At 34.7% G+C, this 14,020-nt stretch overlaps 1 protein-coding gene across 1 annotated transcript in view; it reads left to right on the plus strand.

The window, feature by feature from the left end:
- dimm (basic helix-loop-helix family member dimmed) overlaps window positions 1-11,466 on the plus strand; it is a 93,370-nt gene extending 81,904 nt beyond the window's left edge. Inside the window, exon 4 of the mRNA XM_017610994.1 lies at window positions 10,456-11,466. Within this exon, the coding sequence (XP_017466483.1) occupies window positions 10,456-11,040 (585 nt within the window). The 3' untranslated portion in view covers window positions 11,041-11,466. The remainder of the gene's footprint in view (window positions 1-10,455) is intronic.
- Window positions 11,467-14,020: the final 2,554 nt, after the last annotated feature.

Consider the following 14,020-nt stretch of genomic DNA (forward strand, 5'->3'; position numbering starts at 1 on the left):
TTTATATTTTGATTTGTTTACCCCGAACGACGTCGGGTGCTCTGCTATTTAGTATCAATAATAAACATAAGTCGACCGAACTCCTTGTCACTGACGTGAGTTTTTCTGTCGGTAAAAGCTCTAGACTTAATTTTCGTAACTTAATTTAACTTAATATTCTAGACAATCTGTTATATGAANTCGACCGAACTCCTTGTCACTGACGTGAGTTTTTCTGTCGGTAAAAGCTCTAGACTTAATTTTCGTAACTTAATTTAACTTAATATTCTAGACAATCTGTTATATGAAAAACTGTGTTGGCGGTTAGTTAAAACTTAACTTACCGTAAGAAATTTAAGAACCTGCAGGTTTTAGATCAGTGTTGGGCAGAGAAAGCTTTTACTCTGCTCGCGCCTATACAAAATGTATAGAAAGTTTAAAAGAGGTTTGCCCGCGGGCAAGGCAGTGCCCATCAGTGTTTTAGATTCTTAAGTTACGGCCTTACGGAAATTGAGAGCGGTGAGAGAATCAGGCTTGCCAGATTTTCGTTTTTGAATTTCTCAAAAATAAATGAACGCAAACATAGTTTTTTGCATGCATTTTTTTGATGTGGCATTTTAGGCGGCAAACTGTCAAACAGCTGAAAAAGAAAACACGAAAACAAAATATTTCCGCTATTGGCTTAAGCTTTGGTTTCCTCGAAAGCGATAACATAAAAAAGCGGTCGCAACTTTACGTTGCCATGTAAATATTGCAAGATGTCAACTAAGATGACGGCACTACACACCGTAATGGAATTTGAAGGCACCGTAATATTTCTGACGGCAACAGTGACGGTGTATAACTATTCAACAACGTTTTTTGGCAACGTCATATTTGTAGCGGTGTATTAGAAAATTCGTTTACAATTCTTTTGACTAAAATAAAAGCATTAAATATACATTTCTATGAATTTTGAATAATAAAGTGGAAAGTGCATGGATGGCCGAAGAGGATGAAGTCCTAATAAACTTTGTGAAAAGCAATGAATGCCTATACAACATAAAAGCGCAAATTTACGTTACGTCCATTTAGCTTTACATAAAAGCGGTACCGCTATTATCGTTAAGATTGGCGTTCGGTATGATACGGTCGTAATATTACGGCACCGCTTTTCGAGGAAACCAAAGCTTTAAGTTGACGTGTTGACGTAATGATTGATGATTTCTTACGGTAAGTTAAATTAAGTTAAGTCTGGACTAACTGAGCTTTAATGCTGATGGTAATGACGTCGTCGCTGCTCTAGCTAATCGGCCGCCCTAAAGTGATCCACCTTCATCACTATCGTCTTTGTCCGTTGTTGCTGTCGCCAGCGTTGCCGAAAGCTTTCGCTGGAAAATCGTCACTTTACCCTAAAAAAATCGTCATTTCGGTCAAAAAATCGTACAATTTTTGTTTATTGTATTTTTTTTAACAAAATGAAAAATACAAAGAAATCATATGCAATGAGTCATATGCATACCTTTAACTTGTTGTTAAATTGAGTAAAAGGTCTTCAGTTTAAAAACAAAAACACATTTGCTTAGGTTTTGCGCGTACGGCCGAATATATAAGATCACACATTACAGAACCAAATGGAACCCACATTACATATGGGTTAATAAAAGTGGATTTGCCATTGTTAACGACAGTTCAAAATTACAATTTAAAACACAACTGCTTTTAAATAGTTGAACTCCACTGGTTTGAAGTTTTTGAAGCTTTTGATCCAGTTTTAAAGTAGGGGTCTTCACAGCGAGCTTGGTACTCGGTGTTCGGTAATTTTCCCAATATACCTATTTTGTTTGTGTAAAATTATTTTATTATCGGTGTACCGGTTACCGAATTATCGTGAAGGAAGCTTACAAATTTGTCTGGTAGTTGGTAAACTGCAATCAGCTGTTCGGTATTTACTCAATTTCAAATCCGCCCGCCGCCGTTACAACTTTTTTTTTTTTAAGAAAAAAACTACGACTCCGTTGTTGATAAACAGATACCGATTTCGTTTGCCTTCTACGCACAAACACTCAGAAGAGGGCGATGAGAAGGCAACATTTTTAGTAGAAATGAAATCGCCAATAGTTTACCAGGCTAACAAAAGAAAACTGAAAAGGACGTTCACAGTTGATAAACCACCGAGTGTCAACCAGCAATTTACCAAAACTACCAAAATGGATGTGAAGACCCTTAGTGTGACATTAGCATTTATTAACTGATAATTTTGACTGAACAAGTTCCCTCTCCTACTTTTCTGTCTCTTTCAAATCAGAGTCAGCAGGGCAAATTGACGATTTTGTTACAATTCTAGAACAAATTTAATATAACTGAAAGCACGGTTGTAGAACAAAACTAGATAAATGCATGGTTGGATTTTGGATTACGTTATCCTTAAAATTTTTTTTTTACATACATACTTACATATAGAGTGGTTCAAAAAATTTTTTTTTTGTAAATTCATAAACGCTACCTCAAATTATTGTTATTTGTGATAAAATAAGAGACACGTATTTTTTATTTTGAAAAAAAAAGTTTTCTTAGAGGTCGCGCAGGTCGGTTTTTTATAAAAACGCTGATGTTCTCATTTATTTTTTATTTTTTTGACATGTTAAAATGAAGCTAAAAATGTGGTTTTTACATATAATTACTCTGGTATTATTGGGGAACATTCCCTTAATTATATACCTGTCTTGGGCAGTTAGAATGGGCCTAGTGCCCGAAAATATGCTCTCGAAAAGAGACTAGTAAAACGTTGATACTGAACGATTTACGCATTGTCGTGCGTTGGAGCTTGTTACCAGGGGGTTTCGGGGGTTGCTAATTGTGAATCTGAAGTCAGTTTTTCGAAATTCAAAATGGCGGATCCAAAATGGCGGTCCATTTTTTTTAAATGATTGGATGTGTACGACACCCGGCACTCGAGAGTTTTTGTGGTCGCCGATTACGATTATAAAGTCAATTCTTTTTAATTCAAAATGGCGGATCCAATATGGCGATCAAATTAAAAAAAAAATACTAAAATTAAAACGTTGATACTGAACGTTTTAAACATTGTCAAGGGTTAAAACACGTTTGCAGTGGGTTGCTGATTATGAATCTGATGTCAGATTTTCAAAATTCAAAATGGCGGTTAAGAGTTTCAAACAAGATTTTGGATCCCCCATTTTCAATTTTGAAAATCTGACGTCAGCTTCATAATCAGCAACCCCACAAACCCACTGGAAACGTGTTTTAACCCTTGACCTCTAAGAAAACTTTTTTTCAAAATAAAAAAATACGTGTCTTTTTTTATTTATCACAAATAACAATATTCTGATGTAGCGTTTATGAATTTCCAAAAAGAGTGTTTTTATGAACCCCTCTAATACATATATGTAATTAGGGTGAAAAACTAAAATAAAAAAATCGTCATCACGGGGGGGAAATCGTCAAAACGTCATTGAGCTAAAAAAACGTCAAAATGACGACGAAATCGTCAATTCGGCAACGCTGCTTAGACCTAAGACATCATAATATTACTATTACAATACGGTCAAAAGCGTTTTATTTTCCCCCATGGAAAATCAACCCAGCCTAATATATATAAATGTGAATGTCTGTCTGTTTATTACCTTATAACATTTGAACTGCGCCACGGAGTCGCACTAAATTTTTCAAACTTATTTGGTTTTACCCCGGAAAGGTTATAGGCATAGACAGAAATCGGGAGTACTGGAAACGGGGGCGTCGCATCTCCCATACTAACTAAAATTTTCATGTTGCATATCTCTTAAAATATTTGTGGTAGAGTACTAGAACTTGGTGTCGAGATAAATGAAATTAATTCCATACTCCTGGGAAACAAAAGAGAAAGTCTAAGTTCGGGCGGAGCCAAACATTAAATACCCGGCGCAAGTATTAAATATATGTTTTTCACCTTTCCGAAAGCTACAACTGCATGGTAAGCCGGGGAGTATCAATTTTGAGTAAATTAGCGTCCTTAAATTTCGAAATATTGAAGTTTCAAGCATTTCTGAAATTTACTGTTTTATCAAAAGCGCCCGTAAATTTAGTTCGATTCCAATAATTTTCAACGGTTTGCTTCTATGTGGCAAGCACAATAACCATACCGAGTTTGGTACAAATTGGTAGAACGGTTACCGAGATACATTTATGTGATCATAAGTGGGCGGTGCCACGCCCATTTTCCAAAATTTTATCCTAAACGTATTTCTTGGTAAAGAATTGTTGCAAGCATAAATTTTGAATAAATTAGCTTTAATATTTACTGATTTATCGAAGTTTTTGTATTTCTCTAAATTACCGTTACATGGGATGTAGGCGTGGTTATTGTCCGATTTTTCCGTCATTTCGTATGCTATATCAAGGGCAAAAATTGTGCCAAGTTTGGAAGAAATTGGTGCAGCGGTTACCAAGATATACACATGTAACCATAAGTGGGCGTGGCTACGCCCATTTTCCAAAAATTCACAATATTCTTATTTTTCGTCTAAAACTCATTGTAAATATCAATTTTGAGTGAATAATCTACAGTAGTTACTAAAATATATAATAGTTTTCGAATTTCTGAAAATTACCGTTATATGGGAGGTAGGCGTGGTTATTGTCCGATTTGGCCAATACCATCCGTCCTACGCCAGAAANGACGGACGGACGGACGGACGGACAGACAGTCACCGCTTAATCGATTTCTCTTTTCATTCTGATCATTTATGTATACATTTGTCTATATCTATCTCGATTCGTTTTGCCTGTTACAAACAACCGTTATGTGAACAAAGTTATAATACCCTTGTGCACAAGTGCGCTCGGGTATAAAAATGGGCGGACTTGGAAAAGGGGCGTGGCACCTCCCGTTGGCGTGAAATATTTAATCAGCTATAACTTCGGAACCGTAAGTCGCATGAACTTGAAATTTGGTTTGCAGACATATCTATGGCAGGTGCTTTTAGCAAGGTATATATATAAATGAGTCTGTAAAAGGGGCGTGGCACATCCCAAAGGCGTGCAATTTTTTATCAGCTATAACAAGATTTACTATTACTTACATAAATATTTAATATATTGGAGATATTTTAATGTAACTAAAAACACCTGTTGTGCCAAGAGGTTGTTATTACATTTTGTTACATAACACTTAAGCTATATAACTGTCCTTCCGTATTCTGCTATAGTAAAATTAGAGCAGAAATAATATAACATCTTTACATAAATTATTTTTCATATTTGTATAAAGACGTGGGGTGAAACCCGCGGGTAAAGGCTAGTACTAAATAAACTAAATGGGCTTCAAAACTACATAGTAGAATTTTTTTTAAAATGCACTGCATTTCATTGGGATAGCGCACCCCTTTGTTGACATTGTTTTAAATCTATTATATAAATAGGCAATCATGTTTCCTTTACACCCCTTTTACGGCTAAACTATACTTCTGAGGTATAAACAGTTATATATCATTAGAAAGGTATTTTGATGCTGATGTGCAGGCACTTTTTAAAATTTCAAATCAGTTTAAAATAGAGCGAAAAAATCAATTCAAAAGTCACACCANTTATGCCAAGTACTAAGCTAAACTCCCCTCCACTTAACCCATTCCAACTAATGTTATTTTAGCTCATTCAACTTACATAAACTATCCTTAATTTTATCGGTTGAATTTCAACCGCTGGGCGAACACTAGTTTGTATAAAATTATAAAATCGGATTTACACGTAAAATATGATATATTTTTACAAAAAATTTCTGAATATTAAATGAACAAAAGGAAAACTGTAAATACTATCGATTAAAAGGGTGCGCTATTCAAATGACGAGGAGTGTTCATAAATATGTACCTATATATATATGCCAATTAGGGCCTTTCGTAATGATGACTAAGCTGTACATGTATATATATACATATGTATGTACACAAGGCGAATACATACAAGGTGGTGTACCGAAGCAGCTGAAGTGAACACATTCGATTGTTTCGATACTGATAGTGAAAAAATATTCGATACTATCGAAATATATCTTACATATGTTGAGATATAACACTAATGCCCGGTTTCACCAATCAATTTTAAAATGTATCAAACTTAAAATTTAAAATAGCACAATCTCCTAAAAAATTATGTTATTTTAAATTATAACGGCCTGACAAATTTAAAATTGATTGATGAAACTGAGCATAAGATTTTGTAAATCGTCAAATGTAATTCCATTTTTTATGGTCCAAGAAAAATTTGGCAAGTGATATGACAGATCCCATCGCCTGGAAATTTCTTTGCTTCTTTTTTTACTATATAAGATAACATAAGCCAAGAAAAAATCTTATTCTTAAATAACCCATTTCGTAACTACAAAAACCATAAAGATTATTTTTATACACAAAAATATCTTGTGTAAAACAAAATTAGATCGTGTATTTCAGTAACACATTCCATAACAAAAACCTTGAAGAAGTGTTAAGAAAAATTCGATAGTGGCGGCAAAATGACACCATCGATACTATCGAGAGCCCCATCGAAAGTTCTCCATCACTATTATTTGATGCTGTAGCCGCTTAATGCACAAAATTAACCACACAAATATTATACCAATACCAATTAGTACAAATAGGAGTCGAATAACAATCTTATTTGTACTAATTTGGACTTGGGCAAATATTTGTGTGGTGTATTTTGCGCATAAGCGATTTTGGCCGAGTTAAACAAAGCGGGCCAGTCATTTCTCCTCTGTGCCAACTGACACCAATTGGAAATACCAAGCGAAGCTATTTTCATCGCTGTTAGGGCTTCTCTCTTCCTCTGCTACCACCAGCGGGCTCCGAGTTGAATACTTTCAGAGTATCGTTCCATCGTCTGCGGTACTCGCCGCAAAGGTCCATAAATCTTCCGCAAAATCTTTCAATGCTTCTGAGCCATATACCCACACGGGCATGATAATTCCCCTATAGAGTGTGTTTTTTGTACGGCGAGAGAGGACTTTACCCCTGAATTGCCTACTCAGTCCAAAGTAGCACTTGTTGGAAATAGGGATTCTCCGTTGGATTTCGATGTTGACATTATTATCGGTATTAATGCTGGTTCCCAAGTAAACGAAATTCTCTACTTTCTTGAAATTATAACTGTCAACAGTGACGTGTGCGCCAAGACGGGGATCCGCTGGCGTTTGTTTTTTGACAGGAGATACTTCGTTTTGTCCTCGTTTACCACCAGACCCAATCGCTTAGCGTCCCTATCCAACTTGGAAAGGCAGAACAGACTTTTGCGGTTCTTATTACCGATAATGTCGATGCGCATGCGCCAGCAATTGTACCCTCTTGTAAAGAATTGTGCTTGAGCAGTTCAGTTCTGCGGCTTATCAGATCCAATATCAGATTAAAGAAATCATATGAAAGGGAGTCGCCCTGTCTGAAACCCCGCTTGGTAGCAAACTACTCGGGGAGATCTTTCCCAATTCTGGCGGAGCTGGTGGTAATTGCTCAACGTCATTTTTCACACATCGCGGCGTATAGGCAACTGCTTTTAGTGCTGTCGAAAGCAGCTTTGAACTCGACGAATGGTGGTGAGTGTCCTTTACTCGCTGGTCTTTTCCAATTTTTGGCGTATTGTGAATACCTGTCGCTATCACCTTTTATGAATTCGCCTTGTACATATAGCGTATGGAAATTGGTCGGGAGATTTTTTTTCGAGGATGAGTATGGAATTTCCGGTCTCTAAAAATAATTTTAAGAGAAAGTGTAGAAGAAAGCATACGGCGGAAATGAGTTTCTAGCTTGCGTGTTTTAAAAAAAAATGTAACTTTTCACAAAAGTTTATATTTTTCATTATTTATCAGTTTCAAATTGCTTTAACCTTTTGCTGCAACTAGGATTGCTGATATTTTCAAAAATATCGCGTTTCGATATATAGAAATGGCGAAATTGAAAAAAATCGTCATATCAATAATATCGTTTTTGAAATATCGATATATCAATGTATCGCACTAAAAAACATTTGAAATTGCACAGGGATATTTAAGAATCATTTTTCAATAATAGTTCAAAGAAAAGAAGAATAACTTACAGTATTATTTATTTTACATTTTCCAAATGTGAAAGATCTGTTAACCGACATAAATTCTTACACGTAAAAATTTTACTTTCAAGACTTCCGACAATTAAAAAATTTAACTATTCGTATTTTAATGGTAAAAAACTTAATTAATGTTTTTAAATATAGATGTATGTACGGGCACATTTTGTAATACACATAAAGATCTGTATAAATTGATTAATACATATCGTCACTAGACACGAATAAAGGCGCGCTAGTGTTTCGACGGCGAAAAAAGACGCATACAAAAGTTTTACGAAAAAAGGCGCTTAAGAAAAACTTCGGCGAAGAAAGACGCCTAACCTAGTTGACGGCGAAGAAAGACGCGTAATCATAGATTTATACTTGGCGAAGGACTGCCACTATTCCCCAAAAACTATTAACGGAATGTACATACTATTACACCCGCAAACATAGTTGACCGCGAAAAAGTTTACGCGTCCTTCTTGGCCGTCAAATAATTTAACGCGTCTTTCTTCGCGGTCAACTATGTTAAGAGTCTTTCTTCGCTGAAGTTTTTTTTTTATGCGCCTTTCTTCGCGGTCAACTTTTGAGCTCGCGCCTTTATTCGTGTCTAGTGACGATATATTAAGCGATTGCGCAGGTTATTAAAGTTTGTTGAACTGATGTAAAAAATTAACCATATAAATATAAAAAACCTAAAGCATGCAATTGTTCTGGTAACAAGGCGATATTTGTGCATAAATTATCGATATCTGATATTAATGTCCTCAATTATATCGCGCCGATAATATCGTATCAGAAACAAAAAATATTGTCAATATCGATATAATATCAACAATCCTAGCTGTAACTACATATGTACATATGTATTGGATACAAAATGCTTATATTTTAGATTATAGCATTTTTAATTGATTTACATATCGAATTTTTAGTGTTCAGTGTATACCAGGGGTGGGCAAGGCCGTGGCCGAAAAGAGCCACATCTAAATTCTAAATGCTAAAAGCATTTTATCATTATCCTAATGTACGTAAGATAGATATTAAAGAAAATTCAAAAGATCCCTTTGGCCAAATTTTCAAAAAATGGTTTTACGTCAGTTAAAGCCGTTCGAAACAGTTAACAGAACATGTTGGTTAGTCAATTGTGAACGGTATTTTGGCTTTACGAATTTCATTGCAGAGTACAAAAACTCACAGTTATACGTTGAACTAAAAATTTAAAATATACGGCAAGCAGCTGCTTTCAACGGCGTATATTTTAAATCTAATGCTTGTTGGCGGAATTCAAGCAATGGCAAAGCTTTGTGTTGCATTTCCAGTGTCTTATCTTCTTTTCATTCCAAAAACTTCAACTCTTCTTCGCTTTTCTTAAAAAGGAGTATTTCGGATATTGTAAATTCATCCTCAATTATGTTACATAAAAAGGGTTTATGAAGTATGCAATCGTACATATAAATAATTTCAAGTTGGCAAATCTTTTTTCAAAATCTGCTTTTAAATGATGTAGTTTTGCGACATGGGGTCCAGTTTATCCCCTTTGACATGTGTAATATTTTTTTCTAGCCATGGAAAATGATGAAATATTCTTTTTTGAGATCATGTATAAAACGAAATAGTTTAGCTTCAAAACTTAAAATAATTTGCGACAAATCAAACATTTTTATTCTTTCCTTGTAGAGACAAATTCCAGTTTAGCAAATGTTCCATCATATCGGTAAAGAACATTAAGTCAGAAAGGCAATTTTCATTCTGCAATTGCGGTTCATGTTCCGATCTCAATTTTCGTATGTGTATATAAAAAGAATTAAATAAAAAAACAACACAATATATAGTTTAAAAAGTAAAAAGAGCCAAAATGTTCGAAGAAAAGAGAAAGTAAAAAGAGCCGCACTGTGATAAGCAAAGGGCCGCATTTGGCTCAAAGAGCCGCGTTTGCCCACCATTGGTGTATACACGTACTTATTTACTTTTTATAAATGATTTAAACAAATGTTCATTCACTCAAATCCAAAACTATAATTTTACATTACAGTGAGGTTGTTCACACTTGCCTGGTTATCAGGTTATCTGCTTAAAATTAAACTCAATAAATAATAACCACATAACCTGATAACCAGACAGGTGTGCACATCCACAGTGTTTGATTTGTTGAACAAAACAGTCTTGCATTGACAGTAAAAAGAATTTTAAACGGAAAAATTGCAAAAATACTATTGGATGAATACACAAATACAGACATTTTAAATGCAAAAGTTGTAAGAAAAGGTGAAACAAATTTATTTTGTGCAAATATAATTTTTTCACTTAAAAATGATCAGGCTCGAAACTCATTTCCAACCTATGGTTCCGATTTAGTAAAAAAAAGAATCGACCCTCCCTAATGTTCATGTTTACAAATATTTTATATTTCAGTCCCTGCGTGAAGTCATTCCCCACGTGGAAATGGAACGGCGTCTTTCTAAAATAGAAACACTTACCTTGGCCAAAAACTATATTATCAACTTGACGCATATAATTCTTTCGAAACGTAATGAGGAGCCATCACTGGAGTTGAATGGCGTTATATTGAATGGAGCTACCACCAGCGAAATGACTACCAATGGTGGACTTGGTTTGAACGATGTTGGACTTGGTGTTGGCATTGGTGTTGGCATATTGAGTTTAAATGGTGGCGGAGGCAGTGGTGGCAGCTCTGGCGGTGGCGGTTCCTGCTATGACGAGGTCCTTACCAACGGCACAAACTCTTATGACTGTGCCTTAGCCGCAGCAGATGGTGCAAATCAGCCACCTCGCCTAACGACCGCCACCACCACCATACAGATACAGAACCAAAGTCTCAGCCACTTGCAGCCACAATTGTCGCAACATCTTATGCAGTCGAACCACAATCAATTGATGTTGCAACAATCGAATGCAGCGCCAATATTACTCAACAATGGTTTCGATGCGAATGACAACAACAATAATTATGATGAGCCATTTCGAGAATTTATATAAACTTGAGGGGTAATAAATGAAGCATAACCAAGCTTGATTTAACTTTCGTAAGAACTCTAGAAGTTAAAACTTTCGTTTTGAAAAACTGCTTTATACTTTTTTCGCATATACATCTACTGATAAGAAGTTGGTTTTAAATTACGTTACTTTGATTTTACACTAACTCGAGCTTTATAGATTACTAACTTATGTAAACTATGTACATACATATGCAAGCATCACGGTATGACAGTGGAAAAATGACCAAGATGAGAAAGAACTCGCTGGACCGAAATATTCAAATAACGCGAGCATTTAAAAGATATGTATATACTTGTACTTTATTTTATGAAGATTTACTGAACTCATTAATCATTTACTTTTGAAATTTATTGGTTATCGCATCTTTCTTATTCCCTTCGTGTCACATTTTTTTTCTAATGCTTTTGAAATTTTTCGAGCCAAAAAATCATATTGGTAGCTTAGAGTGAAAAGTTGCTAAGCCCCATTTTAAAAACTTTACAGGAGAGGAAAAAAGTTTCTTATGGTCATTTTCTTCAAGTATTACGAAAATCTTTGATACAACATTTTGGCTGTTTAAAGCAGAACAAAACTCCATATGAATCAGAGGGATTCGATATTTATTAAAAGATTTCGTACTATTTTGAGCTTATCGGATTTTCGGCGCTTCTTTTGGACATAGAAAATTTTACTTTCATTGAATATAAACGAGAATTAATAAAACAAGCACCCTTATCCTTTTCAGAACAATGCATTTTTAATTTATCTAGCCTCCTGTACCGAAATATGAGTTTTCATAAAAAGTGGACTTAGCAACTTTTCACTCTAAGCTAGCGATATGCCGCATATGGGCGAATCCAGTGAAGTCTACCGCGCAAAAAAAATTAAAAGTCCTATACCTAACTTATTAATAGGCCGATTTGGCTGCTTTTTATTATATATACTGAATATGTAAGCAGAAAATTTCTGATTTGTTTCGCATTTGCCATGTTTATTTGAAACGTAGTAGGACATGGATTTGCAAAAAATGAAACCGCTATTTGCGCTGATGTCAAAATAAAAAGAACGTTCGACATAAAATGCATATTTTCTTCATGTTAAAAATTCTTTCAAGAACAATATTAACACAACTTTTTGAATGGAAATTTTAGTAACGTAACGCCAGGTAACCTCACGTCAGATAATTCAGCTGATTAAACATAAAGCAGAAATGATTTTTACATTTCAAGACTTGGAAAATTAACCTTAAGCATTTCTAATATTACTTCCAAAGCTTTTATACAAATTCCCAGTTCACAGAGTTTTGCAATTTTGCACGCCAGCGCGTAAGTTTACTAATACCTTTAAATCGCTGCAACCAACAGTTATAATTTTCTTACTGAATAAGGGGCCATTTAATTGCTATGCAAATCTAGAAAAACCCTTTTTAAAATTTTGACTTTTCCAATTCTTTTTTTTTACATTTTGTCATACGAGCGTCTCGTACCGCCAGTTTGGAAACTCCCNATTGACTTCAAATCGTTATGACAGAGGAAGCAAAGATGTACCAATAAAAATACAGAACAACAGTATGAATGTCGTTAGAACTTGGAAAGATAGCGACAGCTGAAAGAAAAGGTGTTACTCCATGTTACAGTTTTGCTCGTCACTGTATGTATATATGTCGTCGTTTAAAGTACAAAACCGTGTATCCTTGTCCATTTATACTAAACTATCGATATTTAGATATAAGAAGAAGAGATAATTAGAAATAAAAAAGAGAACCGTTTTGAAATAAGACAAGGTTTACTCTCTCCTATAAAATTTCGGCAGCCTCACATACGACGTTATGCAGTTTCTTGATACACGGTTTTGTACTTTAAACGACGATATGTACTTATGTATATAAGTACATATTAGCTCGATTGATTCGGTTTTTCCAAACCTGTTCCCATCGGTTTTTATAGAAATCGAGGGCGTTTTTTTTTTGAAATTTTGATTTTTCGAATATCGAATAAACCGGGTTTTTTTTATCGAACAACCCGGCTTTTTCATTTCATATAAATCTTGACCCCAAAAAAGTTTAGGTTTTTCGAAGTTATTAAGGCTTTTTCCAGTTTAAGGGAAAACCCTAAATTGTTTTAAAATTATATCCTCGGTTATTTCGGGATGAACAGGATATCACATTTGATTGCAATAAATGAATGTTTAGCGCTTGTATGACCGAGCTTCTTCTCCATTTCGTGTTCAGCTTTTTGATGTTGTGTCACAAAAAATTTTTTTCTACGCTTTAAATGACAGACTCGCTCTGACAGATAAGATGAATTGCATGAAAATGGACAAAGCATCAAGGATGAAAAAGTTGGTATAATTGTACGTTTTTCCGACGTTTTCTGACTTAAAGGTACATTAGGTACATTCACTTGATTTTAGATGCAATCATCTTTGATAGATGCATTTTTAGCTGTCCTTTTTCCTTTATCTTTACTTGTAGGCATGGGAGAAGCTTCGCTTTCATTTTGTGAAAAGTGTTCAAAAGGAAGAACTTAACAAAATCATACTATTCCCTTAAACATTTTACATTGCGTTAAGAATAGCCACTGCGAAAAAATAACACTTTACTTAGCTATCCTCAAATTCGTAATTCTTGTAATATTTTTTATATTTGAAAATTGAACTAAATTCTTCCATAAAACTTCCCCAGTCGGTAAAGTAGTAATGTATTGCATGCGTGATAAATAATATAATATGGTTTTTCGCGCTTGCCTTGTTGTCTATTATTTTTAACCATATAACCTGATAAATAGGCAAGCGTGAACAACCACAATGTATTTCTTATGAGTTCTCAATTATATTACTGCTAACTATGTAATTAGCATTCTAATGTGTTCAAAAAGTCCCAAACATTTCATATTAAAACATATTCATTTCTCGATACTAGGTAATGAAAAATTGAATTCCCCACTTTTCTTAGGACATCGCCCTGGGGAAAAAATTAATT

Source organism: Rhagoletis zephyria, unplaced genomic scaffold (assembly GCF_001687245.7).
Source record: "Rhagoletis zephyria isolate East Lansing unplaced genomic scaffold, Rhagoletis_zephyria_1.1 Rzeph_scaffold_00363, whole genome shotgun sequence".
NCBI classification, from domain to species: domain Eukaryota; kingdom Metazoa; phylum Arthropoda; class Insecta; order Diptera; family Tephritidae; genus Rhagoletis; species Rhagoletis zephyria.